Source organism: Salvelinus sp. IW2-2015, linkage group LG1, assembly GCF_002910315.2.
Source record: "Salvelinus sp. IW2-2015 linkage group LG1, ASM291031v2, whole genome shotgun sequence".
NCBI classification, from domain to species: Eukaryota; Metazoa; Chordata; class Actinopteri; order Salmoniformes; family Salmonidae; genus Salvelinus; species Salvelinus sp. IW2-2015.
Genome location: NC_036838.1, coordinates 29358662 through 29386631, shown reverse-complemented (window position 1 = coordinate 29386631; position 27970 = coordinate 29358662). Strand labels below are relative to the sequence as shown.

At 43.0% G+C, this 27970-nt stretch overlaps 1 protein-coding gene across 1 annotated transcript; it reads left to right on the top strand.

Moving 5' to 3' along the window:
- The first annotated feature begins 1 nt into the window (after position 1).
- LOC111973650 (atrial natriuretic peptide receptor 1) lies at positions 2 to 27970 on the top strand. The gene is made up of 25 exons (XM_024001050.2): positions 2 to 239; positions 469 to 590; positions 696 to 785; positions 908 to 1053; positions 1190 to 1320; positions 1456 to 1602; positions 1723 to 1877; positions 2378 to 2513; positions 3064 to 3161; positions 4693 to 4831; positions 6659 to 6737; positions 7927 to 8023; positions 8859 to 8953; positions 9314 to 9413; positions 10275 to 10346; positions 10532 to 10697; positions 10991 to 11143; positions 11264 to 11453; positions 15286 to 15429; positions 15788 to 15911; positions 24336 to 24404; positions 24955 to 25129; positions 25375 to 25473; positions 25988 to 26079; positions 26772 to 27970. The coding sequence occupies exons 1-25, from the start codon at positions 53 to 55 to the stop codon at positions 26817 to 26819; spliced, it is 3054 nt and encodes a 1017-aa protein (XP_023856818.1). The 5' UTR covers positions 2 to 52; the 3' UTR covers positions 26820 to 27970.

Here is a 27970-nt window from a genome sequence, read left to right as displayed (position 1 = left end):
AGCGAGTTATTAACCAGGGTCCATTCTTCCTTTACCTTTATCTCCCAAAGTGATGGCGTTCCTGCTTAGGGCTCTAGTGCTACCTGTCTTCCTGTCCTCGGTGCCCTGGGTGGCAGGGTCAACGTTCACCCTGCTGCTGTCCTTGCCCAACACCTCCAAGCCCTTCAGTGTTGGCAGGATCGGGGCGGGCGCCCTCATCGCCATCGACGCCGTGAACCGGAGTCCCGATCTGTTGGCAGGTCAGTACACAGAGACATTGTATAGTATATATGTGATATATAATATTTATAACACAGCTCCGTTGTTTGCTATAACAAATGGACAAGGAAGTTGTATTGTAGTATTGCAACGTGTCGTATTGCATGCAACTGCTGTGAGTCCCTGAAGCACAGAAACACTGGCCGCGAGGACATCCGAAGTCGTACTCATTCGATAGCCACTGTAAGCTACTGTGTCGTGTGTCCTCAGGTCATTGGCTGGAGCATGAATACGTGGATGATGAGTGTAGCGATGTGAACGGCCCGGGGAAGATAGTGGAGCTACTGCACAGACGGAACTACAGCGCTTTCATCGGCCCCGCCTGCTCCGAGGTAAGGCCCCCGCCTTCACCTGCACGAATAAACAAATCGCACCCCATATTGCACTGACTACATTACCTGCGTTACAATCCAATGATGATAGAACGCCCTCTTTAGGTGTGTGCGATCACTGCCAAGCTGGCAGCTTTCTGGAACATTCCCGTGGTCAGTCCCACCTGCGCAGATCAGCAATTTCTCMTCAAAAAGGTCCAAAATCACTTTAATATAACTCATATGCCAACAACTATCTGTAGCTAAATTAACGTCCCTCAGAATCTGGAGTGCACCGTTGCAACATTGTCACATGCTATGTTCCGTGGCGGTGACAGGCTTACCCCACTCTTACCAGAGTGTTTGGCCCCTTCACCAAGATGGGCTCGTTCTTTGTGAAGATCTGTGAGAAGTTTGGCTGGAGACGTGTAAGCATTATCTACGAACACACACCTGCCTGGATCATCCCTGCTGAGGGAATCAGGTACGGTACGACGCAGCACGATACAACACATTAGGGTACAATACAATAGATACACTTCAAATAGACACGGGAATGTGATGTACTTCTACATAGGGAGGAACCTGATGAAATGACCGACCATTTCTATTTCTATAAGGTACCAAGCTGAGGTCAATAACATCACTGTGGCTAAATACCTGGCATTTCAAACACCTCTCGGGCAAGACAGCACTCACACAGCCCTCACACAAGCGCGTATGCTACAGGAGGTTGCCGAGGTGTCTCGCAGTAAGTTTTCTGCGTTCCAATGTCCACACCAGCATACTATTTACATTGGAAGTAATTGGCCATGCGTGCTAACTGGTATGCTAATAGGGTTATTTTAATGTAGCCTATGTTTGGTGTTTGTGTCTTGCCCTGTAGTCATAGTGATCTCAGCGCATGGGGAGGTGGTCAGGGACTTCCTGGTCGAGGCCCACAGGAGAGGCCTCACCACAGGGGACTACGTCTTCTTCTGCTTCGAGCCCTACAGGCTGGAGGAGATGTTTGGCAACTTTGACTGGAAAAGAGGTAGGGTGTGTCCCAATTGGCACCCTACGATACAATACAATACTACATGGGAATTATGGGAATGCTACTGGAATTTTATAACCTCAGGACGAATCAATGAATTGTGTTGATGTGCTGCAGGGGATGTGGATGACTCCGTGGCTAAGCAGGCCTACCAGGCTCTGTTTCTACTCTCCCTGTACAAACCCAACGACCAGAGGTACTGGAACTTCTCCAATGACGTCATCCGCAGATCCAGAGAGGACTTTGGCTATGTCTACGCACCCAACGAAAAGGTGTGCTATGAAACACACACACACACATACACCTGTCGCTTGACCCTGTCTGGAGTGTCAGATGGGGTGGCTTTGTTCTTTTGGGACTATTTCATTGGTTCCATTGCGCCAGGATAGCTCAATTGAGCGCAGCTAAAAGATTTGACCGATTTCCAAATATTATTTTGATCCCGGGTCTGGTACTTAGCTACTATGTATGTAACTGTATATATACTGTACACTCTTAGAAAAAAAGGTGCAATCTAGAACTTAAAAGAGTTTGAACAACCTAGAACCTTTCCCTTTGAATAACCTTTTTTGGTTCCAGTTAGAATTCTTTTGGGTTCCATGTAGAACCCTTTCTACAGAGCGTTCTACCTGGAACCTAAAAGGTTTCTACCTGGAACCAAAATGGGTTTCTCCTATTGGGACAGCCGAAGAATCCTTTTGGAACCCTTTTTTCTAAGAGTGTATATACAGTATATGTAACTCTCTGTTTCTGACTGTTTGTCCAATGGCAGGTGTCGGTGCTGGCAGCCATAGCCCATGACTCTGTATGGCTGTATGCTCAGGCWCTGAATGAAACCCTGGCGGAACGCGGGGACCCATACGACGGCTTCACCATAACCCACAAGATGTGGAACCGAACCATCACAGGTCAGCCCTTTTGTATTATTCATTTCACCTGCATGCTATCAGGTAGGTAGGTATAACTTTAATCTTTAATGGTTCCAGTTAAAGGTCATTGATATTATTTACAGATATTATTTACAGTTATTTCCAAGAGTAATTATATTTCATTTATATCATACAATTATTTCATTTTATTTTTTATGTTTTGCACAGCAGACCCATTGAGGTCAAAATACCTATTTTTCAAGGGAGACCTGGCCAAGAAGGCAGCTTCATTGCCTCACAGAGAGATGTACAGGTAACTGCAAAAACAAAGAGTAAATGAGGAATACAAAGTATATTGAACGGAGGTGCTTCAACACAGGAGTTAATTAAGCAATTTACATCCGATCATGCTTTGGGTCTTGTATAAAAAATAACCAGTAGCCCATTAATTTGGCCCAATGCCTTATTAAGACACKWTGTTGGTGTTTCCTTTATTTTGGCAGTTACCTGTATATGACTGTGTTTACAACATAATGACACATGAGGTGTGGATAGCCCATATGTTTGTTTTCTGGACTCTATCCGTTAGGTATCCAGGGTGACGTTACCATGGATGCCAATGGAGACAGGGAGTCTGCCTATATGATGAAGCACATCCAGGGCGGAGAGAACGACAGGGAGTTCAAAGTTAGACGCTAATACCCTATCACATTTTCTCTTTACCTCTGCCACTCGCTCTCTTTTCTTTCTATCACTCCAACACTTCCTTTCTGTCTATTTCTATCACTTTGTCACTCTCTGTCTTTCAGTCCTTCTATCTCCTGCATCGCACTCTCTGTCTCTCTGTCACTCTCTATTTCTTCATCTTTAACTTGCCCTACCACTGTCTCTCTGTCTCTCTTTTGTCCGTATTGAAAAAAGAGTACACCTCTCTCTCTCTCCTCTTTCTCCTCTCTCTCTCTCTCTCTCTCTCCTCTCTCTCTCTCTATATATATATATATATATATATATAGATTTATATATATATATAATATATATATATATACAGTATATATATATTTTTTTCTGTTGCTCTCTCTCTCTTTCCAACCCTCTGTTTTCCCCTTATTTTCTGCTAACGTCTACAGTTTTCACATCTTAAGCCATCACATCTTAAGCACTTTTATCACCCGCTGTCAAAAAGTAAAACACCCATGTTGACACTCTTCCGAACATTTACAGTGCTGATTTAGTTCTTTGCCACTGAATTTATTGTCGTTTTGCCTTTCAACCTGAATCTATCTCCTCGGCCCACAATTTCAGATGTCTGATTTCAGTGAATTTCTGAACATGCAACACACACACGCACAACCACACGCACACGCACACGCACACCACACACACACACACACACAACACACACACACACACACCACACACACACACACAACACACACACACACACACACACACACACACACACACACACACACACACACACACACACACACACACAACACACACACACCACTAACCCTTCTATCAAGTACCTACCTAGGACCAGCTTGGTCATTAGGGCCACAACTAAAAGCTCTGGAGAGTGCAGTCTCTTAATTATCGCCTTGAAATGGCTTCGAAGATTGGATCTTAATGTTGTTTCAAATGACAGTTATTTATCATAAACGTATTTTGTTGCAACATTCTTCTCTGTTGGCCCCTCGCTGCTGGTTTCAAAACAAAACGAAATGTTATTTTGGTTTCTGTCAACGTGGTTTCATCTGACCATGCATCTCATCACCTTTCAAGTCTCATGTCTTCTCAGCAAATGAGTGATGTTGGCAACATAATGAGTACATATAAAAAAAGATTGAAGGGAAATGTAAACCGATCAGCCGGTAGGTTTTGAGCTTCACAATAGTGGGAGCATGCATACCGGGAAAACAATAATGATCATTTGCATGCACTGTGAGACATTCAGYATTACAGTAGATCTGGCTTGTATTTTGGATAGCATTTGGATGCTATATTGATTACTATGGCAAGTTAAGATCATGCCAGCATCTACTGGTATGTGACATCCATAGATCATTTCTAAAAGGAAAATGACTCGTAAACTTTAACTTCCTGTCCCTCCTTCCTGTGATTGACATCCTTGAAATGGGCTGCATTCAACACACAGCCTTTAAYGTGCCAAAAAATGTTAAGTAATCATAGGTCATGCTATCTTCTCCCCTGGTAGGTAATCGCCAATTACTTTGGTACRAATAAGGCTTATGAGCCAGTGGAGGGGGTCCAAGTCTACTGGCCAGGAGGGAGGAAGACTCCACCGAAGGACACACCCCACTTTGGCTTCAAAGATGAGCTCTTCATCAATATCGGTACTGTGTGTTTGTTACATCAGTGGACCTTYTCTAGTCTTCTCTAGTCTCTGCAGTACTCACATGATCATTTTGTGTTGAGTTGATAGCTGACCCTTAACAGACCTGCTTGGGTTAGGTAGATATGAYCAAAAATAATGCAGCTGCTGGTGAAATGTTGYCCCATGCTTTCTGGTAATACTCATTATAAGTCTAATGCAATGAGGTAGATATACCCTGAATTGCTGATGATTTGCGCCATTGAGAGGCTTTGAAGCCATCGGTCGGCCATATTGGCACGCCCCAGTAGGTACAGTCATCCATAGGAATGAATGGAATTCTACAGTGTTTTAATTAAATGTTTCAAGGACAAAATGTATATTAGTATTTTGATGATGAAGTGGGGACAGTACCATTAGTAATAAAAAAAAAAAACTTTAAATAAGGAAAATGTTGTACATATGTTTCTATTTTTATGTTTAGCTCACGTAATATCATTTAAAAGTATGCATTAAGGTGTCTGTAATATAATACATTTTGCAAAAACGAATGTAGACATAAATGCGTTTCTATAGCTTCCAAAAATATTTGGTGCCAAGATGTGCCAAAATGGAGGCAAAGTGACTTCAACCCAGCGCTTCCTGTTAGCCATCTGGTGTATATATAAACCACTGGTCTCATGATATAAATGTATCATTTATTTAGTCATCATTTATTTCCGATCTTTATTAATTTATCAAAGTACATTCGTTTGATTAGTTCATTTGTTTACTTGATGAAAAACAGCAGGCAGCAGGCATTGTGGTCTGTCCTCTSCAGGCTTGTACGTCCTAATATGTCATGTAAGTATTGTCACTTGACAGTACTTGCAGTGTGCTACCACACCAAATGGGGGGGCCAGAGCCCCATATATCCTCTAAAGATCCAGAGAGAATGAGAATTGACTCCCAAAAATAGTTACACATTAAATTATTCACTTATGCCTGCTGGACGAAAGGAAATCTTTATTTGATTTTCCACTGAAATATGGACTTATTTTAATACCCTTTAATGAAAGTCCCCTCAGCTACCTAGGTAGTCTACCTCATAACGGTCTAGCCAGGGTTATGGAACAGGGGTTGCGTTACAAATGACACCCTATTCCCTACACAGTCCTGGTCAAAAGTAGTGCACTGTGAAGGGAATAGGGTGCTGCTTGAGAAGTAACCAGGGTTTTATTCTTTGTTGTCAATTTGTTTTCTATCTGGAATTCTCTATCTGGATGTGATATGGTCCGAAAATGTTTTCTTTGCCGTTGCTTCCAGCTTGCTTTGGCAGACTGGGACTTGTACATATGGCCCCTAGAAGAATGTGTGGAACTTATTGATGTTTGGGCTTTATTATATATATATTTATTTAAAATTAGTGTTAAGAAGGGATTAATGTGGGAGAGATGCAAGAATGCAAGTGAGGAAGTTTTATTTGACCACCTGTTTATGAAAATAAGACTTTTGTGCATTTATTGATAAGTTAATCCCCTTAAAACGATGATAAATTTGTATTTTGATGATAATTTGTAATTTGTATTTTGATGATAGATGATAAATTTGTATTTTGTAATTTGTAATCTAATACAATTAGACACACTACGCATTATTGATTTATTTCCCCTTTATTTATTCAGGAGTTTATATGGAGATGAGAAAATCTATTTTCCACACGAGTCATGAAAAGCAATAAAATCAATGTTTAATAAAAGGTTTGTTTGAAAACAGTCTATGCTACCACATATTTCGGGCGTGACCATTTGGCATTGTTGACCTGTCATCGAAGSTTATGCTACAGTGTATGTGTGTATTTGTGTTGCAGAGAAGAGGTTTGCCATAGCTGTGGGGACCATTGCTGTTTTCCTGGCCACCGGGACACTTATCGTTTGTCTTCTCTACAGGTACACACACACACAGTATTGTCCTTTTTCCATCTAGCGGTAGTCCAGCCGTGCAAATGTACAACGTACAGCGCTGTTTCCCGGTAAGTCATGTGGATAGTCCATAATGTGGAGCTCTCTCTCGCTTTATCGCTCTCTGTCTCCCACGTAATTAAAGGAGTTTGGCAGCCAATGCAGGGATTCATTTTTGAATATCCCAGCATTATTCAGGAAAGTGGGGAGAGGGCATCATAAGGCTCTCATTGCTTTCACACAAAAGATGGATTAATGAAGAATGAATCTGTACCCACTTGCGTACCTTTTTCTCGTCATGAACTCACCCAAAGCCCCATGTGTGTGTGCATGTAATTTGTGTGTGTGTGTGTGTGTGTGATTGCGGTGTGTGTGAACCCACTCCAACCTTAGGAATAAGTCATTAGCTCGAATATCTCGGTGGCTCAGCCTCTAGTTTAAACTACATGACCCTTTCATGTGATGCATTTTCCTTTCCAAATTATTACTATTATTATTTAATAATGGAGAAGAGAGAGAGAGAGAGAGGAGAGAGAGAGAGAGAGAGGAGAGGAGAGAGAGAAGAGAGAGAAGAGAGAGAGAGAGAGGAGAGAGGAGCGAGAGGGAGATGCGAGAGAGAGAGAGAGAGAGAGAGAGAGAGAGAGAGAGAGAGAATGGTACACTGTACTACTGTGAAGGCCCTATCTGCAGCCGACGTGGAGGCATTGTGTTCACGACACATGAAACACGTTCTGCCATTGTTTATTAGGTCGAGCAAGTTAGTCGATTTTAAATTGTGTGCAAGTTCCATATAATAGGTATGCAGTATTGTTGCGGACACTAAAATGATCTAAATGCATGAAACAAGAATTTGACAATTGTGTTCCCCTACCTGTAAATTAAGTAGATGAAATATATTTGACATTGTGTATAAAAAGCCCGTTGAACAGGTGCCAGTGTTGTGACCCAGGCACAAACACATGCATGTGGAAATCCCAACAGTTGCATATGCACTGCACCCCCAATGGAACAGGCTTTGACGTTGCTTGGGACTGTTATACGGGGGTTTTACATACAATAGAAAACCTGCACAGTTTCTCAGGAGAAACACAATTCGACGTCGTTGCCCATGTAGTGTTAAGTGCAGTAGGCCATCGTGATGTTTTTTGACCCAGGAAGTACTTCTCTTGTGACACAGGAAGCACGTCATCCAGAAGAAGGTGTCTGTGGTCCTATGGAGGATTAGCCCCGGCGATGTCACCATGATGGGGCACAGCTCGTCCTCGGCAGGAAAGGTGAGTCACTGGCCACGTTCCAGGCTGACTACGCTGCAGACGCCTGCCAGATCTCTCAAGCCTGGATAGGTGTTTCAACGTATCAGCGAACATCGGATGCCTGACTGCACAGTTGATGATGTTGCACATTATCTTTGGTTGATGCCAAACCCCCCCAAAGCCTGTATTCCCTACAGTACCACCTTACTCTCCTTTCCCGAGTACTGCAGCGTTACGACCGTACTGAAGCAAGCACTTTTTTCTATTCCTCTACTTTCTTTTAGAGCATTATCATTTTTTCAATGACCATACTACAGTACCTTTACTATTATGAATTGGTACTCAACTTTGCCCAATTAACTACTCCTCTCGGTTACTATGCCCTGTTTTGTTGTTTAATGAAAACCACAACTAAGGAGAAACAACAAATGATTCAGTGTCATGACTTTGACAAGGATCAACTAATTAATGCAGGTTTTCCACTAACATATGTCATTTATCAGACACTTTTATCCAGAGGAACTTACAGTCATGGATGCATACATTTTAAGTATGGGTGGTCCCAGGGGTCAAACCAGCTGTCCTGGAATTGCAAACACCATGCACTACCAACTTAAGGAGAAGAGAAATCTACACTCCACAGCCGCACACACGCACCGGCGCACACCACACAACACACACACACTACACCACACACACACACACCACACACACACACACACACACACACACAACACAACCAACACACACACACACACACACACACACACACACACCACACACACACACACACACACGTTCAATAATAAATAATAAATAAAGTACATGATAAAGTGGATTCTGTGTGTGTTTACAGGTACCGTACCTCAACTCCGAGTCCATCCATGCTTCTCTGGAGTCATCCGGAAATATGAAGGACAGTCCATCCTCCACAGAACGCGCGGTCTATAAGTGAGAAATTGCTTGTCCTCATGCTAACTTTTACAATGTTGCATTTAGGGCCTTGTGTTTTTTCTATAAGTGCGAATCAATTGCTTGTCCATATTGGCAACTTTACTTATACAATGTGCATTTGGAATGAGTTTTTCTCATAACTTACTGTACTGGAGGGGGAAGAGAGGTAGAGGAGAGGTGGGGGGGGAATATAACTTGGCCAGAGTTTTTCCGGGCTAGGCGTTATTATATTCCATCCCCACCATGCCCCAGAAGGGAATAACTACACTATACTACTATTTTTCATCATCATCAACGTGGGATTTGGGTTTATTTTTAGTCTGCCATTTTGGCTTTTCGTTCCCCCTGTGCTTTCAGGAGAACATCTGTTTCAGTGCGACTGCTGAATGTGAAGAGTGTGTGTCAGAAAGAGAGATGCTCACTGAACGAGCGAGCAGACGGAGTTGGAGATGTATCGGTATGGAGGAGATGGGTGAGGTTGTATATGTAGTGTGTATTTTCATGGGAGTTCTAGGACTGCCTCGCTCTATGAGGTTCATCGAGACGGCTCGGTAAGGCTCAGGAGACTGTATCTACTAGGTGGAAGCTTGGAAGGATAGAGGAGTGGACTTGATGTCAACGTGCAGGTGCCAGTGATACATGCCGTCTATTTGGAGGTCCAGTTATACTCGATTAAAGTGGACACACTCACTACGCATGATTAGATTAATGTTATATGTTCGATTATGGAACTCCCACTTTCTTCCTCTCTCTCCTCTCTCTCTCTTCCTCTCTTCTCTCTCATCTCTCTCTCTTCTCCTCTCTCTCTTCTCCTCTCTCTCTCTCCTTCTCTCGTTCTCTCTTCTCTCTCTCTCTCTCTCTCTCTCTACTCCTCTCTCTCTCCTCTCTTTCGCTCCCTCTCTCTCTCTGCTCTCTTACCACCGCCTCAAGCAACAGTGGTGCGCATGTGTGCATCAGTGAGGGCATGTTGGATGGCCCACCCAAACCTCTATGCAGCTTCAATTAGGTTGGCTTGTCTGGGAACCGTCCACAGTCTTTCTGTGCTGACGTAAACTGGTTCCTAAAGGGAGCCTGCAGGTAAACACGCCAACGCACGGCACGCAGCACGCACGCAACGACACCACCGGCACGCACCCACGCACGCCCAACAGCACACACACAACACACCACACCACAACACACACCAACGCACACACACACAACAAATACAAGCACGAACAACACAACACCACTGCTTTAAATGCACATAACCCTCCCTTCACTGCTTCTTCGATACATCACAAGAGCATAAAGTCCAATTGCACCTCCCAAACTCCAGGACATTTTGAAGAATGGTTCCATTAAGCTTCACTGGAGCTTCAAGTTCTCCCTGATGCTGGACATTGTCAAGGTACATTTTCTCCAAACTCTCGATTGTTTTCATGCCGTATGAGTTACATAATGTATATGGCTGTCTCAATGGGCGTGATACAAGGCAGATAAAACTGAGGTGGAAGTTGATATCTGTGTAATTCCAGTCTGTGGGGGAATTGGTCCTATCAATCTGAAAAGTGTGTGTGCGCGTGTCTGCTTCAGGGGATGGACTACCTGCACCGCAGCCCCCTGCGCTCCCATGGTCACCTGTCGTCATCTAACTGCGTGGTGGATAGTCGCTTCGTCCTAAAGGTGACCGACCATGGCCTCAGTCTCAGAAGACCCCCCGGCCAGGACGAGGAGGGCTGGTCTAAAGAACACTGGACATGTGAGTGTAGGGTCGCAACATTCCGGGTAACATTCCCCAAATTCTCAGCTTTCCCAGAAATCCCAGTTTCTCTGAATCAGGAAGGAATAAGCAGCATATCCAGAATCTTACAACCAGGATTTCTGGAAGACCTTGGAATTTTGTAAAGTTACAATAAAGCGAAAGGGGCGAGAAAGAAGAAATGAGAAGAGGGAGAAAGAGAGACAGAGAGAAAGAGATTACAGATACACAGCTGTAAACAGTATAACTAACAACATGAGCTTCTCATACATTAAGCCCCTCTCTCTTCCCAGCCTTGCTGTGGAGGGCCCCGGAACTGCTGAGGGACAGCATGCCCTCCTCTGGCACCCAGAAGGGGGATGTCTACAGTTTTGGCATTATTGTTCAGGAGGTGGTGTACCGCAGGGGCCCTTTCCATATCCCCAACAACAACCTCGAGGCAAGAGGTACGTAGAGAGAGACCCCCATACCTTGCTGATCTGGGGTGTGTTCTCCCTCCTTCGCTGTCTTATTTCAACCAGTCGCTCTCTCGTCCTCCCCCCTGCGCCCCCCCCCCCCCCCCCCAGCCATATGTGGAGGGGGTCAGGCCGGGGTGTGTGTGGGGGGCGGAGGTAGCCCCCTCAGGCCCCACACGGACAGTTCAGAGTGTCCAGAAGGTGTGGAGGCTCTGCTGGGGGCGTGCTGGAGTGAGAGGCCCAGTGACCGACCAGACTTCTCCTCCCTCAGAGTGACCGTAAAGAGACTCTGCCCCAGCGGGTGAGACACCACAGTGCACAATCACATATACACTGAGTTACAGAAGATTACGAACACCTTCCTAATATTGAGTTGCACCCCCCTTTGCCCTCAGGAAAGTCTCAATTTGTTGGGGCATGGACTCTACAAAGTGTCGAAAGCGTTCCACAGGGATTCCACAGGGATGCAGGCCAATGTTGACTCCAATGCATAGATGATAACAACAGAGAGTAGCAGCGGTGTAAAAGAGAGGGGGGGGGGGGTCAATGCAAATAGTCTGGGTAGCCACTTGATTAGATGTTCAGGAGTCTTATGGCTTGGTGGTAGAAGCTGTTTAGAAGCCTCTTGTACCTAGACTTGGCGCTCCGGTACCGCTTGCCGTGCGGTAGCAGAGAGAACAGTTCATGACTAGGGTGGCTGGAGTCTTTGACGATTTTTAGGGCTTTTCTCTGACACCGCCTGGTATAGAGGTCCTGGATGGCAGGAAGCTGGCCCCGGTCATGTACTGGGCCGTACACACCACCCTTTGTAGTGCCTTGCGGTTGGAGGCCGAGCAATTGCCATACCAGGCAGTGATGCAACCCGTCAGGATGCTCTCGATGGTGCAGCTGTAAAATCTTTTGAGGATCTGAGGACCCATGCAGAAATCTTTTCAGTCTCCTGAGGGTAATAGGTTTTGTCGTTCCCTCTTGTCTTGGTGTGCTTGGCCCATGTTAGTCCCACAGTTGTGTCAAGTTGGCTGGATGTCCATTGGGTGGTGGGCAGTGCTGCAGTTCTGACACACTCAAACCGGTGTGCCTGGCACCTACTGTACAACCGTACACCGTTCAAAGGCACTTAAAGCTGCAATATGTGACTTTTTGAGCGACCTGACCAAATTCACATAGAAATGCTAGTCATAGATCTGTCATTCTCATTTAAAGCAAGTCTAAGAAGCGGTAGATCTATTCTATGTGCGCTATGTCTATGGTTCCCATTCTTGAGTTTCGTTTTTGCGTCTTTTACTTTCGGTTTTGTATATCAGCTTTAAACAGCTGAAAATACAATCATTTTGATTATAGGAAAGATACAGTATTTCACAGCGGTTTAGATGGTACAATGATTCTCTACACTATATATACTTGCTTGTTTTGTCACATAAATTGAAATAAGGCGAACTACTTGAATTTTAGCAACCAGGAAATGGCAGAGCGATTTCTGCGTAGTGCATCTTCAAATCTTTTGTCTTGCCCATTCACCCTCTTAATGGCACACACAATCCATGTCTCAAATGTCTCAAGGCTTAAAAATCCTTCTTTAACCTGTCTCCTCCCTTTTCATCTACACTGGTTGAAGTGAATTTAACAAGTTGAGTTGATTCACCTGGTGAGCCTGTCACGGAATGAGCAGGTGTTCCTAATGTTTTGTACACTCAGTGTATATCAAAGATGTCCGAACAAGAACACATTGATACAGTATTGTCACAAGATGTCTGAAGATCTTGTCGGTTCAACCCCACCACTCCGACCGTAAGATAGGATGTTTCTTTTTTATTGTTGCAGTTCCAGTTCAGTTTGACAACTCTACTTGTGTGTTAAGTACCCTGTGCTACCTCTAAATGTTGTAGTGTTAAGGGCAATAAAGGCTCTGTTGGGACTAAAGATCTCTGAGAGGGCCGTTGGGCACGTTACACACAGACTGGGTTCAAATAATATTTGTTTTCTTTCAGACACTTTATCCGTGCATGCCTGGCACAATAGAACCAATACAATTGTCCCAAAATGTTCAACCATGCCCAACTGGTGCTGCAGGCAGGCTGAAGCAAACGCTCAGCGTATTTGAATAGTAAACAAATACTACTTGAACCCAGGTGCTGCACTAGGAAAGAACAACAGAGAGTTGCGGAGTGGCGGAGGCTCCATTATACAGGTTAGGGATAAAACAGGGCAGATTCCTGGGAAAGAGAGAGGGGAAGAGAGAGAGAGACATGCAGTGCAGCACACACACACACACACACACACACACACACACACACACACCAACCACGAGCAACAGTGCAGCACACAGGCACACACACACACACACACACCACACACACACACACACACACACACACACACACACACACACAGTCTCTAGGGACAGGCACTGTCAGCATGCATCACGACATTAATCCTGCTCAGAGATAGAGGGAGGGAGAGAAAAAGAAAGGAGGAGAAGGTAGCATGGGGAGCAACAGATAAGGAGAGGAGAGGTGCAGAGGAAGTACACACGCATATCCATGTGACAACCAACCAAACTTCCTTTGAGCATCCAACTAATACCCTTTCCCGTAGTGTGTGCGCCTTCATCTGTGCATGTGTGCATGTGCCATTGTCTGTGTTTGTTTGTGTGTGTGTGTTTCTGAGTGCATACTGTATGTGTGTATGTTTTTGTGTGTGCATGCATGTACAGTGCATTAAGGAAGTATTCAGACCCGTTCCCTTTTCCTACATTTTGTTACGTTACAGCCTTGTTCTAAAATGGATCAAATAAATAAACATCTCATCAATCTACAAACAATACCCCATAATGACAAAGTGAACACAGGTTTTTAGATTTTTATGCAAATGTATTAAACATAACAGAAACAGAAATACCTTATTTCCATAAGTATTAAGACCCTTTGCTATGAGACTCGAAATTGAACTCAGGTGCATCCTGTTTCCATTGATCATCTTTGAGATGTTTCTTAAACTTGATTGGAGTCCACCTGTGGTAAATTCAATTGATTGGACATGATTTGGAAAGGCACACACCTGTCTATAAGGTCCCACAGTTGACTGTGCATGTCAGAGCAAAAACCAAGACATGAGGTCGAAGGAATTGTCCATAAAGCTCCGAGACAGGATGGTGTCGAGGCACAGATCTGGGGAAGGGTACCAAAAAAATTATGCAGCATTGAAGGTCCCCAAGAACACAGCGGCCTCCATCATTCTTAAATGAAAGAAGTTTTAACCACCAAGACTCTTGCTAGAGCTGGCCACCCGGCCAAACTGAGCAATCGGTGGAAACAAGCCTCTATGATCTGATGAACCAAGATTGAACTCTTTGGCYTGAAGGCCAAGCGTCACGTCTGGAGGAAACCTTGCACCATCCCTACGGTGAAGTGTGGTGGTGGCAGAATCATGCTGTGGGGATGGTTTTCAGAGGCAGCGACTGGGAGACTAGTCAGGACCGAGGGAAAGATTAACGGAGCAAAGTACAGAGAGATCCTTGATGAAAACCTGCTCCAGAGCACTCAGGACCTCAGACTGGTGCGAAAGTTCACCTTCCAACAGGACAATGACCAACTGTACACAGCCAAGACAACGCAGGAGTGGCTTCGGGATGAGTCTCTGAATGTCCTTGAGTGGCCTAGCCAGAACCCGGACTTGAACCCGATCGAACATCTCTGGAGATACCTGAAAATAGCTGTTCAGCGACGTTCCCCATCCAACCTGACAGAGCTTGAGAGGATCTGCAGAGAAGAATGGGAAAAACTCCCCAAATACAGGTGTGCCAAGCTTGTAGCGTCATACCCAAGAAGACTCGAAGCTGTAATCACTGCCAAAGGTGCTTCAACAAAGTGCTGAGTAAAGGGTCTGAATACTTATGTTAATGTGATATTTAATGTGATATTTTTTATTCTTTAGAAACTAGAAATAAATTATACAAACCTGTTTTTGCTTTGTCATTTGGGGTATTGTGTGTAGATTGATTGAAAAGAATAAGGCTGTAATGTAACAAAATGTGGAAAAAGTCAAGGGGTCTGAATACTTTCCGAATGCACTGTATACGTTTGTGCTGCACATGTCTGTGTTATCTGCTCATGTATATGTGTGTCACCCACCAGCGTCGGCGAGAACATTCTGGATGACCTGCTGTCCCGCATGGAGCAGTATGCCACCAACCTGGAGGAGGTGGTCAGCGAGCGCACCGCCCAGCTCCTGGAGGAGAAGAGGAGGGCCGAGGGCCTCCTCACTCAGATGTTGCCACGGTAACACACTCCCACACACACTTGTCTCCTTTCGGTTTCGATGCAGATGAGGAAAGAAGGTTTGTTGACGAGCAACCTTTTTTTATATCTCCTGTCTATATTTCTCTCTTTGTGTCTGTCTTTCTTTTTTGCCGTGTTCATGTCTGCCTCTCATTTGGCTAGCAGCCTGTCTTGTGGACACCTGGGTGGGGGTGGATGACAACATGACCTTGTGTATATGGAACACCAGAGTATCACTGTCCATTTTTAGAAGCAGTGCAAAGTTCATGCGATCCCTCCATGTTTGTGTGTGTGTGTGTGTGTGAGTGCTTCTGTCTGTCTGTGTGTGTCTGTTTATATTTGGTGTCTGTATTTATAGATCGGTGGCTGTCCAGCTGATTGCTGGGAAGACGGTGCGGGCGGAAACCTACGACTCTGTCACCATCTATTTCAGTGACATCGAAGGATTCACCGCCATGTCGGCCAGTCTCACGCCAATGCAGGTAGTCAGATGACCTTGAACTTCCTGTCTCCGCACACTGAAAGGGGAACTCGATTTTGAGGGTGCATGTGTCTAAAATGGGGTTATAGGGCTCTGGTCAATGTAGTGCACTATATAGGGCAGTGGTATTCAAACTATTCGAATAGCGGAGACCTGGGAACCCAGATCTCATGACACAACCTTCAAATCGATACATTTTGATTTTTACATCAACAAATAACCTTCAATTCAATGCATTCTCAAACATTTTTGTATATTGCCCCGTACAATAATATGTACTCTTGTTACTTTCCCCCTAAATTATATATTTTTTATTTGGCGACCGCACTGCAGTTCTCCCGCGACCCCATGAGGGGACCCCAACTTAAGGTGCCATTTGGGACACAGACTTTATGAATTTTTATGAATTAATATGGAAAGATGAGAAGAACTACAATGGCTTCAGAAAGTATTCATACCCCTTGACTTTTCCACATTTTGTTGTGTTACAACCTGAATTTTAAATTGATTAAATTGAGATTTTGTGTCACTAATCTACACACAGTACCCCATCGTTACTAAGTAGAATTATGTTTTTTGAAATGTTTACAAATAAATTCTAAATTAAAAGCTGAAATGTCTTAAAGAAACGTCTTATGGCTGCGATCCCGTTAACGGGATCGATATGACAACAGCCAGTGAAAGTGCAGGGCGCCAAATTCAAACAACAGAAATCTCATAATTAAAATTCCTCAAACATACAAGTATCTTATACCATTTTAAAGGTAATCTTGTTGTTCATCCCACCACAGTGTCCGATTTCAAAAAGGCTTTACAGCGAAAGCACCACAAACGATTATGTTAGGTCACCGCCAAATCACATAAAAACACAGCCATTTTCCCAGCCAAAGACAGGAGTCACAAAAAGCAGAAATAGAGAAAAAATGTATCACTAACCTTTGATGATCTTCATCAGATGACACTCATAGGACTTCATGTTACACAATACATGTATGTTTTGTTCGGTAAAGTTCATATTTATATAAAAAAATCTCAGTATACATTGGCACGTTATGTTCAGTAGTTCCAAAAACATCCGGTGATTTTGCAGAGAGGCACATCAATTTCCAGAAATACTCATAATAAACATTGATCAAAGATACAAGTGTTATACATGGAATTTTAGATCCACTTCTCCTTAAAACTTCTTAAGACTAGGGGGCGCAGTTTTCGCTTTTGGCTAAAAAGGCGTACCCATTTGAAACTGCCTATTTCTCAGCCCCCGAAACTAGAATATGCATGTAATAGTCGGATTAGGATAGAAAACACTCTGAAGTTTCGAAAACTGTAAATTTTTTGTCTGTGAGTTAAACAGAACTGATATTGCAGGCTAAAACCTGAGGAAAATCCAACCAGGAAGTGGCCCTGTTTTTGAGACCTCTCTGTTCCCATGCATCCCTATTGCCCATATAAAGGGATATCAACCAGACTTCTTTTTCTATGTCTTCCCTAAGGTGTCAACAGCCTTTAGACATAGTTTCAGGCTTTTATTTTGAAGGATGAGCGTGAACGACCACATTGCGTAAGTGGATAGGTGGGGGCTCTCCGAGTGATTTTTGCGCAAAAGTGAAAGGCAGCCATTGTTTCTCTCGGTCCTAGTGAAAAGCCAACTGTCCCGGTTGATATATTATCGAATAGATATTTGAAAAACACCCTGAAGATGGATTATAAACAACGTTGGACATGTTTCTGTGGACATTATGGATATAATTTGGAAATTTTTCCTGCGTTGTTGCGAACGCTCTTTCCGGTGGATTCCTGGGCATAACGCAGCAAACAAACGGAGGTATTTGTATATAAAAAATATCTTTATGGAACAAAAGGAACATTTGCTGTCTAACTGGGAGTCTCGTGAGTGAAACCATCCGAAGATCATCAAAGGTAAACGATTAATTTGATTGCTTTTCTGATTTTCGTGACCAAGTTACCTGACGCTAGGTGTTCTTATTGTTTTGTCGAGCGATCGATAAATTTACACAAATGCAAGTATTGCTTGCGCTGTAAAGCATAATTTCAAAATCTGAGACGACAGATGGATTAACAAAAGGCTAAGCTGTGTTTTGCAATATTGCACTTGTGATTTCATGAAATTATATTTTATTATGTACCGTTCGTGCTAGGCTAGGCTATGCTAGTCAGCGTTTCTGATGACATTTATCCCGGATCCGGAATGGGTGGTCCAGAAAGGTTAATGCAACCGTTGTGTCAGATTTCAAAAAAGCTTTACGGAAAAAGCAAACCATGCAATAATCTGAGGACGGCGCTCAGAGCCCAATCAAGACAAAAAGATATCCGCCATATTGTGCAGTCAACAGAAGTCAGAAATAACATTATAAATATTCACTTACCTTTGATGATCTTCATCAGAATGCACTCCCAGGAATCCCAGTTCCACAATAAATGTTTGATTTGTTCGATAATGTCCATCATTTATGTCCAAATAGCTACTTTTGTTAGCGCGTTTGGTAAACAAATCAAAACTCACGAAGCGCGTTCACTAGTTGCAGACGAAATGTCAAAAAGTTCCGTTACAGTCCCTAGAAACATGTCAAACGATGTATAGAATCAATCTTTAGGATGTTTTTAACATAAATCTTCAATAATGTTCCAACCGGAGAATTCCTTTGTCTTCAGAAAAAGCAAATGGAACGGGAGCTACCTCTCATGTGAATGCGCGTGACCAGCTCCTGGMACTCTGCCAGACCTCTGACTCAAACCCCTCTCATTCAGCCCCCCTTTACAGTAGAAGCCTCAAACAAGTTTCTAAAGATGGTTGACATCTAGTGGAAGCCTTAGGAAGTGCAACATGACCAATATCCCACTGTATCTTCAATAAGGACTGAGTTGAAAATCGACCAACCTCAGATTTCCCACTTCCTGGTTGGATTTTTTCTCAGGTTTTTGCCTGCCATATGAGTTCTGTTATACTCACAGACATCATTCAAACAGTTTAGAAACTTCAGAGTGTTTTCTATCCAAATATASTAATAATATGCATATATTAGCAACTGGGACTGAGGAGCAGGCAGTTTACTCTGGGCACCTCTGGGCACCTTATTCATCCAAGCTACTCAATACTGCCCCCAGTCATAAGAAGTTAAGTGTCAGTAAGTGTTCAACCCAAAGTCCAAGTACTCAAAAGTGGAGCTGCAGTTTTTGTGGCAAGCGTGTGTCTTTCGCATTGGAGAGAGGTCTGGGAGGGAGCGTATTCTGAAACGGACATCAAAACACATCATAAGACATTCATAATACATTAAAAACACATTCATAGGGCATTCATAGCACATTGTAAGACGTTCATAACATTAAAATGCATTCGTAACACATTTATACGACATCAAAAGAGATTCGTAACACATCGAAGACATTGCAGAAACACTGTTCTCTTTTATTTGAACAGCAGCTGGAACAGGATACATCCTTCCTCACATTAAGCTAGTTTTTCTGTAGCTTTCTGCATGAAAGATTAGTACCCTTTTCACACTATTGACCGACCCGAATGGTACTGTGCTGACTGGGACATTTTCTTCTCACAATGTCCTTTCCCACACAGTTCCGAATCCGGCATCTATGCTTAGCTCTTCTCAGTAGTGTCTGCATAGATGCACATACTGTCTGCATCTCAAACATCCCATCTATTGCCATACTTTTGACCAGAACCCTATGGACACTCGTCAAAAGTAGTACACTCACTAGAGAATATGGTGCCATTTGGGACGCAGGCATTGGCTGTAGTTAAACGATACTGTAGCATACTATGGTAAAAGGGATACAGACAGACAGTGTATTGATATGTCCCCTGGGGGCTGGTGCTATTACTGGGTCAGTCACTTGTAACCTAAGGTGTCCGACTCAAACACAGAGTGGAACTGACGCGTAGACGCATGCTATTTCTGGATGTAACACACACAGCTGCATCTCAGCGGAAAATGTTTGTCACCTCCGTGTATATTTGTGTGTGTGTGTGTGTGTGCAGTAGCGGTGCTGAGGTCAAATCTATGGGGAAGCCAAGCCAGTAAAAAAAAGCCATATTACAACCTATGTTGTGGTATTTGTGCCGTTTGCTCTATAACCCATTAGTTCATATGCCACCGTGATATACAATAAGGCCGTGACAACAAAAAGAGAACGGTCACACAGTGGAGGAATAAATTCAACTGCAGATAGGTCACAAAACTGGAGAGCAACATCTGTCCGGTGAAGTCCACCAAGCAAATATTGCATGTAACGAACAGTTATATGACCTGTAACATGGCCAAGCAAGTTCATGTTTTCGACAGTTTACTAAACAACYACTGATTTACAGTGCCTTTGTTATGTTACAGGCGTATTCTAGAATGGATAAAAAAAATATATACATGTCAGCAATCTACACACAATACCCCATAATGACAAAGCAATTTTTTAAATTTATTTTTTAACAGAAATACATTATTTACATAAATATTAAGAGCCTTTGCTATGCGACTCGAAATTGAGCTCAGGTGCAACCTGTTTCCATCGATCATCCTTGAGATGTTCCTACAAGTTGATTGGAGTCCACCTGTGTTAAATTCAATTAGACATGATTTGGAAAGGAGCACAACTGTCTATAAAAGGTACCACAGTTGTCAGTGCATATCACAGCAAAAACCAAGCCATGAAGTCGAAGGAATTGTGGGTAGAGCTCCGAGACAGGAGCTCCGAGACAGGAGCTTCCCTATGAACAATCGGGGAAGAAGGGCTTTGGTCAGGGAGGTGACTAAGAACCCGATGGAGCTCTAGAGTTCCTCTGTGGAGATGGGAAAACCTTCCAGAAGGACAACCATCTCTGCACCATTCCACCAATCAGGCCTTTATGGTAGAGTGGCCAGACGGAAGCCACTCCTCAGTAAAAGGCACCTGACAGCCCACTTGGAGTTTGCCAAAAGGCACCTAAAAACATGATTCTCTGGTCTGATGAAACCAAGATTGAACTCTTTGGCCTGAATGCCAAGCATCAAGTCTGTTACTACGGTGAAGCATGGTGGTGGCAGCATCATGCTATGTGGATATTTTTCAGCGGCAGGGACTGGGAGACTAGTCAGGATCGAGGGAAAGATGTATGGAGCAAAGTACAGAGAGATCATTGATGAAAACCTGTTCCTGAGTGCTCAGGACCTCAGACTGGGGCGAAGGTTCACCTTCCAACAGGAAAACGACCCTAAGCACACAGCCAAGACAACGCAGGAGTGGCTTCGGGACAAGTCTCTGAATGTCCTTGAGTGGCCCAGMCAGAGCCCGGACTTGAACCCGATCGAACATCTCTGGAGAGACCTGGAAATAGCTGTGCAGCAACTCTCCCAATCCAACCTGACAGAGCTTGAGAGGATCCATAGAGAAGAATGGGAGAAACTCCACAAATACAGGTGTGCCAAGCTTGTMGCATCATACCCAAGAAGACTCGAGGCTGTAGTCGCTGCCAAAGGTGCTTCAAAGTGCTGAGGAAAGAGTTTGAATGATAAATTAGCAAACATTTCTAAAAACCTGTTTGCTTTTTTTTTCATAATGGGGTGTTATGTGTAGATTGATGATGGGAAAAAACTATTCAATCTATTTTAGAATAAGGCTATAACATAACAAAATGTAGAAAAGTCTAGGGGTCTGAATACTTTCTGAAAGGCACTGTATGCCTGCTGGAGTTACCGCAAGTCAGCACAAAGACAACAGGAGCACTGCCTCTGCTATTCCAGCACTATTCACACTTAAACATTTAAACATCATCAAATCGACAAGGCTATATATGCTTAGTTTAATACGTTGAAAACAAAACTTAATGATCCCAAAAACAATTTAGTCCAATTAGTGTTGCTAAATATCACTTGGCTGTCCATGGTACTGATTTCTCTCTCTCTCTCTGTGTGTGTGTGTGTGTGTGCTTGCGTGCGTGCGCAAGTAAAACCATTTTTATTGACTCACCTAGCTGTAGACTAGTTGAACGCCAATGCCATCCTCCTTTCTTTAATGTTGGCAAAACGGTCTATGGTTCTGTCGTACAGTATGATTTTACTTTTAGTTYTCATAGGCTACCTAGTTAAAATGCCTGCTAGCCTAACTTACTCGCATGGGCAACAATCAACCAGCTAAGTTAACTAGCTAGTTAACGTGACCCTACTAGGCAGTCTGCTTGAACTAATAACACACAAACAATAGTTTTTTTTTGTCTTTATTGAACACAAGGTGTAAACATTCACAGTGCAGTGTGGAAAAAGTATGTGAACCCTTGGATTTAATAACTGGTTAACCTCAACCAAACGTTTTCTGTAGTTGCGGATCAGACCTGCACAACGGTCAGAAGGAATTTTGGACCATTCCTCTTTACAAAACTGTTTCAGTTCAGCAATATTCTTGGGATGTCTGGTGTGAACTGCTCTCTTGAGGTCATGACACAGAATCTCAATCGGGTTGAGGACTCTGACTGGGCCACTCCAGAAGGTGTATTTTCTTCTATTGAAGCCATTCTGTTGTTGATTTACTTCTGTGTTTTGGGACGTTGTCTTGTTGCATCACCCAACTTCTGTTGGGCTTTAATTGGCGGACAGATAGCCTAACATCCTCCTGCAAAACGTCTTGATAAACTTGGGAATTCATTTTTCCGTCGATGATAGCAAGCTGTCCAGGCCCTGAGGCAGTAAAGCAGCCCCAAACCATGATGMTCCCTCCACCATACTTTACAGTTGGGATGAGGTTTTGATGTTGGTGTGCTGTGCCTTTTTTTCTSTCCACACAGTGTTGTGTGTTCCTTCTAAACAACTCAACTGTAGTTTCATCTGTCCACAGAATATGTTGCCAGTAGCAATGTTTCTTTTGGACAGCAGTGGCTTCTTCCATGGTGTCCTCCCATGAACCCCGTTCTTTTTTAATGTTTTACGTATCGTGGACTCATCAACAGAGATGTTAGCATGTTCCAGAGATTTCTGTAAGTCTTTAGCTGACACTCTAGGATTCTTCTTAACATTCTGCGCTGTGCTCTTGCAGTCATCTTTGCAGGACGGCCACTCCTAGGGAGGGTAGCAACAGTGCTGAACTTTCTCCATTTATAGACAATTCGTCTTACCGTGGACTGATGAACATCAAGGCTTTTAAAGATAATTTTGTAACCCTTTTCAGCTTTATGCAAGTCAACAATTCTTAATCTTAGGTCTTCTAAGATCTCTTTTGTTCGAGGCATGATTCACATCAGGCAATGCTTCTTGWGAATAGCAAACTMAAAWTTTKTGAGTTTTTTATGGAGCAAGGTAGYYCTAACCAACATCTCCAATCTCGTCTCATTGATTGGACTCCAGGTTAGCTGACTCCTGACTCCAATTAGCTTTTGGAGAAGTCCTTAGCCTAGGTTTTCACATACTTTTCCCAACCTACACTGTGAATGTTTAAATGATGTATTCAATATAGAAAAGAAAAATACAATAATTTGTGTGTTATTAGTTTAAACACACTATGTTTGTCTTTTGTTGTGACTTAGATGAAGATCAGATCAAATATGATGACCAATGTATACAGAAATACAGGTAATTTCAAAGGGTTCACATACTTTTTCTTGCCACTGTACATATTTAACTTCAATAATCTCAGGCCAGTGGCACAATATATGAATTTATGGTTAGATCAGAATCTCTGTCATAATCATTGGCCTGGACAGAGAATGAAGTCAAAACCACAAGGCCAAATCCACATCTCAATCCATGGYTTAGGAATAGGCCGATTTAGCGAGCTAGCTACTGCAGGACATCAACACAAGCAGACCAGAAACAGACAAGTTTTTTTGACAATTATGATGTTTTGCTTCGGATGTGATTTGATTGGTGTGAAGCCAAATCCAAACTGACCTCTCTTGGGGGGCGATTTGCTGCGCCAGGACAACCCACAGTTGAGCTCAGCTCAATGCTGATTGGCTAATTATTTTATATATTTTTTTCTCAAGGGAGGCCAAATGAAAATTATGAAAACACAGAGAGATGAAAGAGAAATTATTATTAATACATTTTTATTGATACATGTTGAGGAAGCATTGCTTCCCTTGGCAACCATGAATACATGCCGCTGTGTGTGTGTGTGTGTGTGTGTATGCATATATAGGATCTTAATTTGATCACCCTGTTGCGGAAGAACAGGAAATGTAAAACTTGTAGTGTATTTGAGGTTAAAAAAGGCTACTGAAGTATGTAATCAACCCCTACAATTATGTCTATTAATTATAATACGCATAATAATTCACATTTCTGGTTGCTGTGGGATTATTTTCCTGCTGTAGCGAACTGGCTCAAATTAAGATCTTACGTCTGTGTCCATGCATGTGGGATGAGACCGAAAAATTCCTCAATGCTGAAAGAAAAAAAATTCCTCAATGCTGTTTCTTTCCCTTTAGGTGGTGAATGTGCTGAATGACCTGTACACRTACTTTGACAATATCATCGACCACCACGATGTTTACAAGGTAGACCAACAATCTACAGATGTAGGATCTTAATTTGATCACTATTTTGTTGCTGAGAATGTTCCAGCAAAGCAGGAAATGCAAACTTGTTGTGTATTTGAAAGGGCTTCTAAAGTTTGCATTTCCACTTTGAAATTTCAGACTTGATTTCCCCTAATGAAAAATGTATCAACCCCTACAAAAATGTCCATKAATTATAATCCACATATTAATTCACATTTGCTCAAATTAAGATCCTACATCTATATTGCTTGTTATATGGTTTCCATGTGTTTGATGCCATTCCATAGCTCCGTTCCGGCCATTATTGGGAGCCGTTCTCCCCTCATCAGCCTCCTGTGCTGTATAGATTGTAAATGTACTGTTCAATGTGTGTAATGTTGTATGCATGTAATATGTCTGTTTTAACCCTTTTACCCTGTACGCCAGAGCGYTGATGTCTAATTGTCATTTTGTGACAATAAAATGATCTTATCTCCTTGATCTGAGTGGGATCAACATGGACTACTGTACCAACAAAATGGATGACCTTTACCATCCCCTTTTTCAGGTGGAGACCATTGGCGACGCGTACATGGTGGTATCTGGCCTGCCCATTAGAAACGGGGACGACCATGCGAAGGAGATCGCCCGCATGTCTCTGGCAGTGGTGCGGGGCATGAGACAGTACAACAGTCCACACGTGCCCCAGCAGCAACTCAAAGTCCGCATTGGACTCCACTCAGGTACAAAGCTCATCCTAAACTAAGATAAACTGTAGTCTTAAGGACAAGAAASACCTTAACGGCCATCCGCAGTAGATCATCTGCTGGGTTTCGATGAAGTGTGCCGATTCGTCATGTAGAATCGTTAGGAAATGAACAGGAAACGGCGGCTGATGTCTTGTGGTCAGAGGCGATAGGACGGCCAACCGCTTCTAACTGTTYGTCGTCAGCACACCCTGTTTTGGCCTTTAAAATCTGTCTCTCAGGTCCATGTGTGGCTGGTGTAGTGGGACTGAAGATGCCCCGGTTCTGTTTGTTCGGAGACACGGTTAACACGGCCTCGCGGATGGAGTCGCACGGCTCACGTAAGCTCACGTCACTACTTTCTATACCGTCCAAAATGTCTCCCTTCATTCAAAATGTCTACAAGGACAATATGCAAATCACATACAAATAAAGGCTTTTAGGAGTTAAAGCTGGAGTGCCTTCACTGCCTCGAATGAAATATATACTGTATATTTTATTGCCAAAAAGGAATATCATTTTTATTTTATTGCCTTTCATCCAAAGTGCACCCTTCCTAATACTCTGATAATGAACCCTCCATGCTACAGTAAGTAGCACTCCTCCTACCACCAACCATTCTCTTCAGTATTCATTATGGCTCTGCGGTTCTCAAAGGTTCTTGAAACCACTGCATTCCGAATCGGTGCGTTTACCAAAATCAAAACCTAAGATTCCGTGTAGAGGGTCGGCACTCCAAAAAGAGAGTGGATATTTGATGCTATTTATTAATTTCAGAGGCAACAAGAGTAAAAGAAACATTATGGCTGTAAGGTCATCGTCAGTGTTTGTGAAAGTGTTTACTGTCCTCTTCAGCATTGAAGATCCATGTGAGCAGCTCCACTAAAGCTCTCCTGGACACATTTAGGACGTTCCGCTGTGAGCTGAGAGGAGACATCCACATGAAGGTACAGGAGCTCTTTACACACATAAATATCATAGAGGGACACTCTTCACTTACACACCCACAGCATCCTGCACTTAGGCCTACCTCTAAACCACCATCTCTGACATCAGCTAAATGAAATCATGGTTTCAAAAAGAAGGGGTTGTCTTTTTAGGTTGTGACTTGTGAGCATAAAGACACATTTCCTGTGAGTTAATGGACATTAAAGTACATCTTATCATACCTTATCTTATATCATTAGTGATATAACCTGGGGATGTGTCCAAGTGAGAGGAGACAATTCTAAAAACTCTGATGTAGTAACCTGATGCAAATATGTTTCCCTTATAGCTTGGTGAGATGGCTTTAGGTATGTGCACTGGTTCAGGCTAACAAAGCATATACAAGTAGACCAATTCCGCCAGGACTTTGCAGATCATTCTGTAGATGGAGAAGAAGATAAATCAAAATGAAACAAATGGGTTACTGCTTTTTGTATGACCCCTATCTCCACTCATTTGTATCTATTAAGGAGGATACACAAAAGCATACCAAGTATGCAACATTTTTGTAAAGTTGCGGCCATTTTAGTTGATTGGCCACAGCTGGGGCATGGGATAAAAATACGTTTGGCTGCTTTTGACAGCTTTTTATATTGAAGGCAATTTCTAAGTTTGTCCACTAAAAATGTTCCCTCTCTTTGTTTTATTGCAGGGGAAGGGGCTTGTGAGGACATTCTGGCTTTTGGGAGAAGACCAATGAAAATGTTATGTTTTCTGTAATTTGATTTAGTCCGTCTCTCAGAAGTAAAGAYCAAATCTTAAAAAAGAAAATCTGATATACAGTTGATGTCGGAAGTTTACATACACTTAGGTTGGAGTCATTAAAACTTGTTTTTCAACCACTCCACAAAGGTCTTGTTAACAAACTATAGTTTTGGCAAGTTGGTTAGGACATCTACTTTGTGCATGACACAAGTCATTTTTCCAACAATTGTTCACAGACAGATTATTTCACTTATAATTCACTGTATCGCAATTCCAGTGGGTCAGAAGTTTACATACACTAAGTTGACTGTGCCTTTAAACAGCTTGGAAAATTCAAGAAAATGATGTCATGGCTTTAGAAGCTTCGGATAGGCTAATTGACATAATTTGAGTCAATTGGAGGTGTACTTGTGGATGTATTTCAAGGCCTTCCTTCAAACTCAGTGCCTCTGCTTGACATCATGGTAAAACCAAAAGAAATCAGCCAAGACCTCAGAGAAAAATTGTAGACCTCCACAAGTCTGGTTCATCCTTGGGAGCAATTTCCAAACGCCTGAAGGTACCACGTTCATCTGTACAAACAATAGTACTCAAGTATAAACACCATGGGACCAAGCAGCCATCATACTGATCAGGAAGGAGACGTGTTCTGTCTCCTAGAAATGAACGTACTTTGATGCGAAAAGTGCAAATCAATCCCAGAACAACAGCAAAGGACCTTGTGATGATGCCGGAGGAAACAGGTACAAAAGTATCTATTTCCACAGTTAAACAAGTCCTATATCGACCTAACCTGAAAGGCCGCTCAGCAAGGATGAAGCCTATGCTCCAAAACCACCATAAAAAAGCCAGACTACGGTTTGCAACTGCACATGGGGACAAAGATTGCACTTTTTGGAGAAATGTCCTCTGGTCTGATGAAACAAAAATCAAATTGTTTGGCCATAATGAGCATTGTCATGTTTGGAGGAAAAAGAGGGAGGCTTGCAAGCCGAAGAACACCATCCCAACCGTGAAGCACGGGGGTGGCAGCATCATGTTGTGGGGGTGCTTTGCTGCAGGAGGGACTGGTGCAGTTCACAAAATAGATGGCATATGACGAAGGAAAATTATGTGGATATATTGAAGCAACATCTCAAGACATCA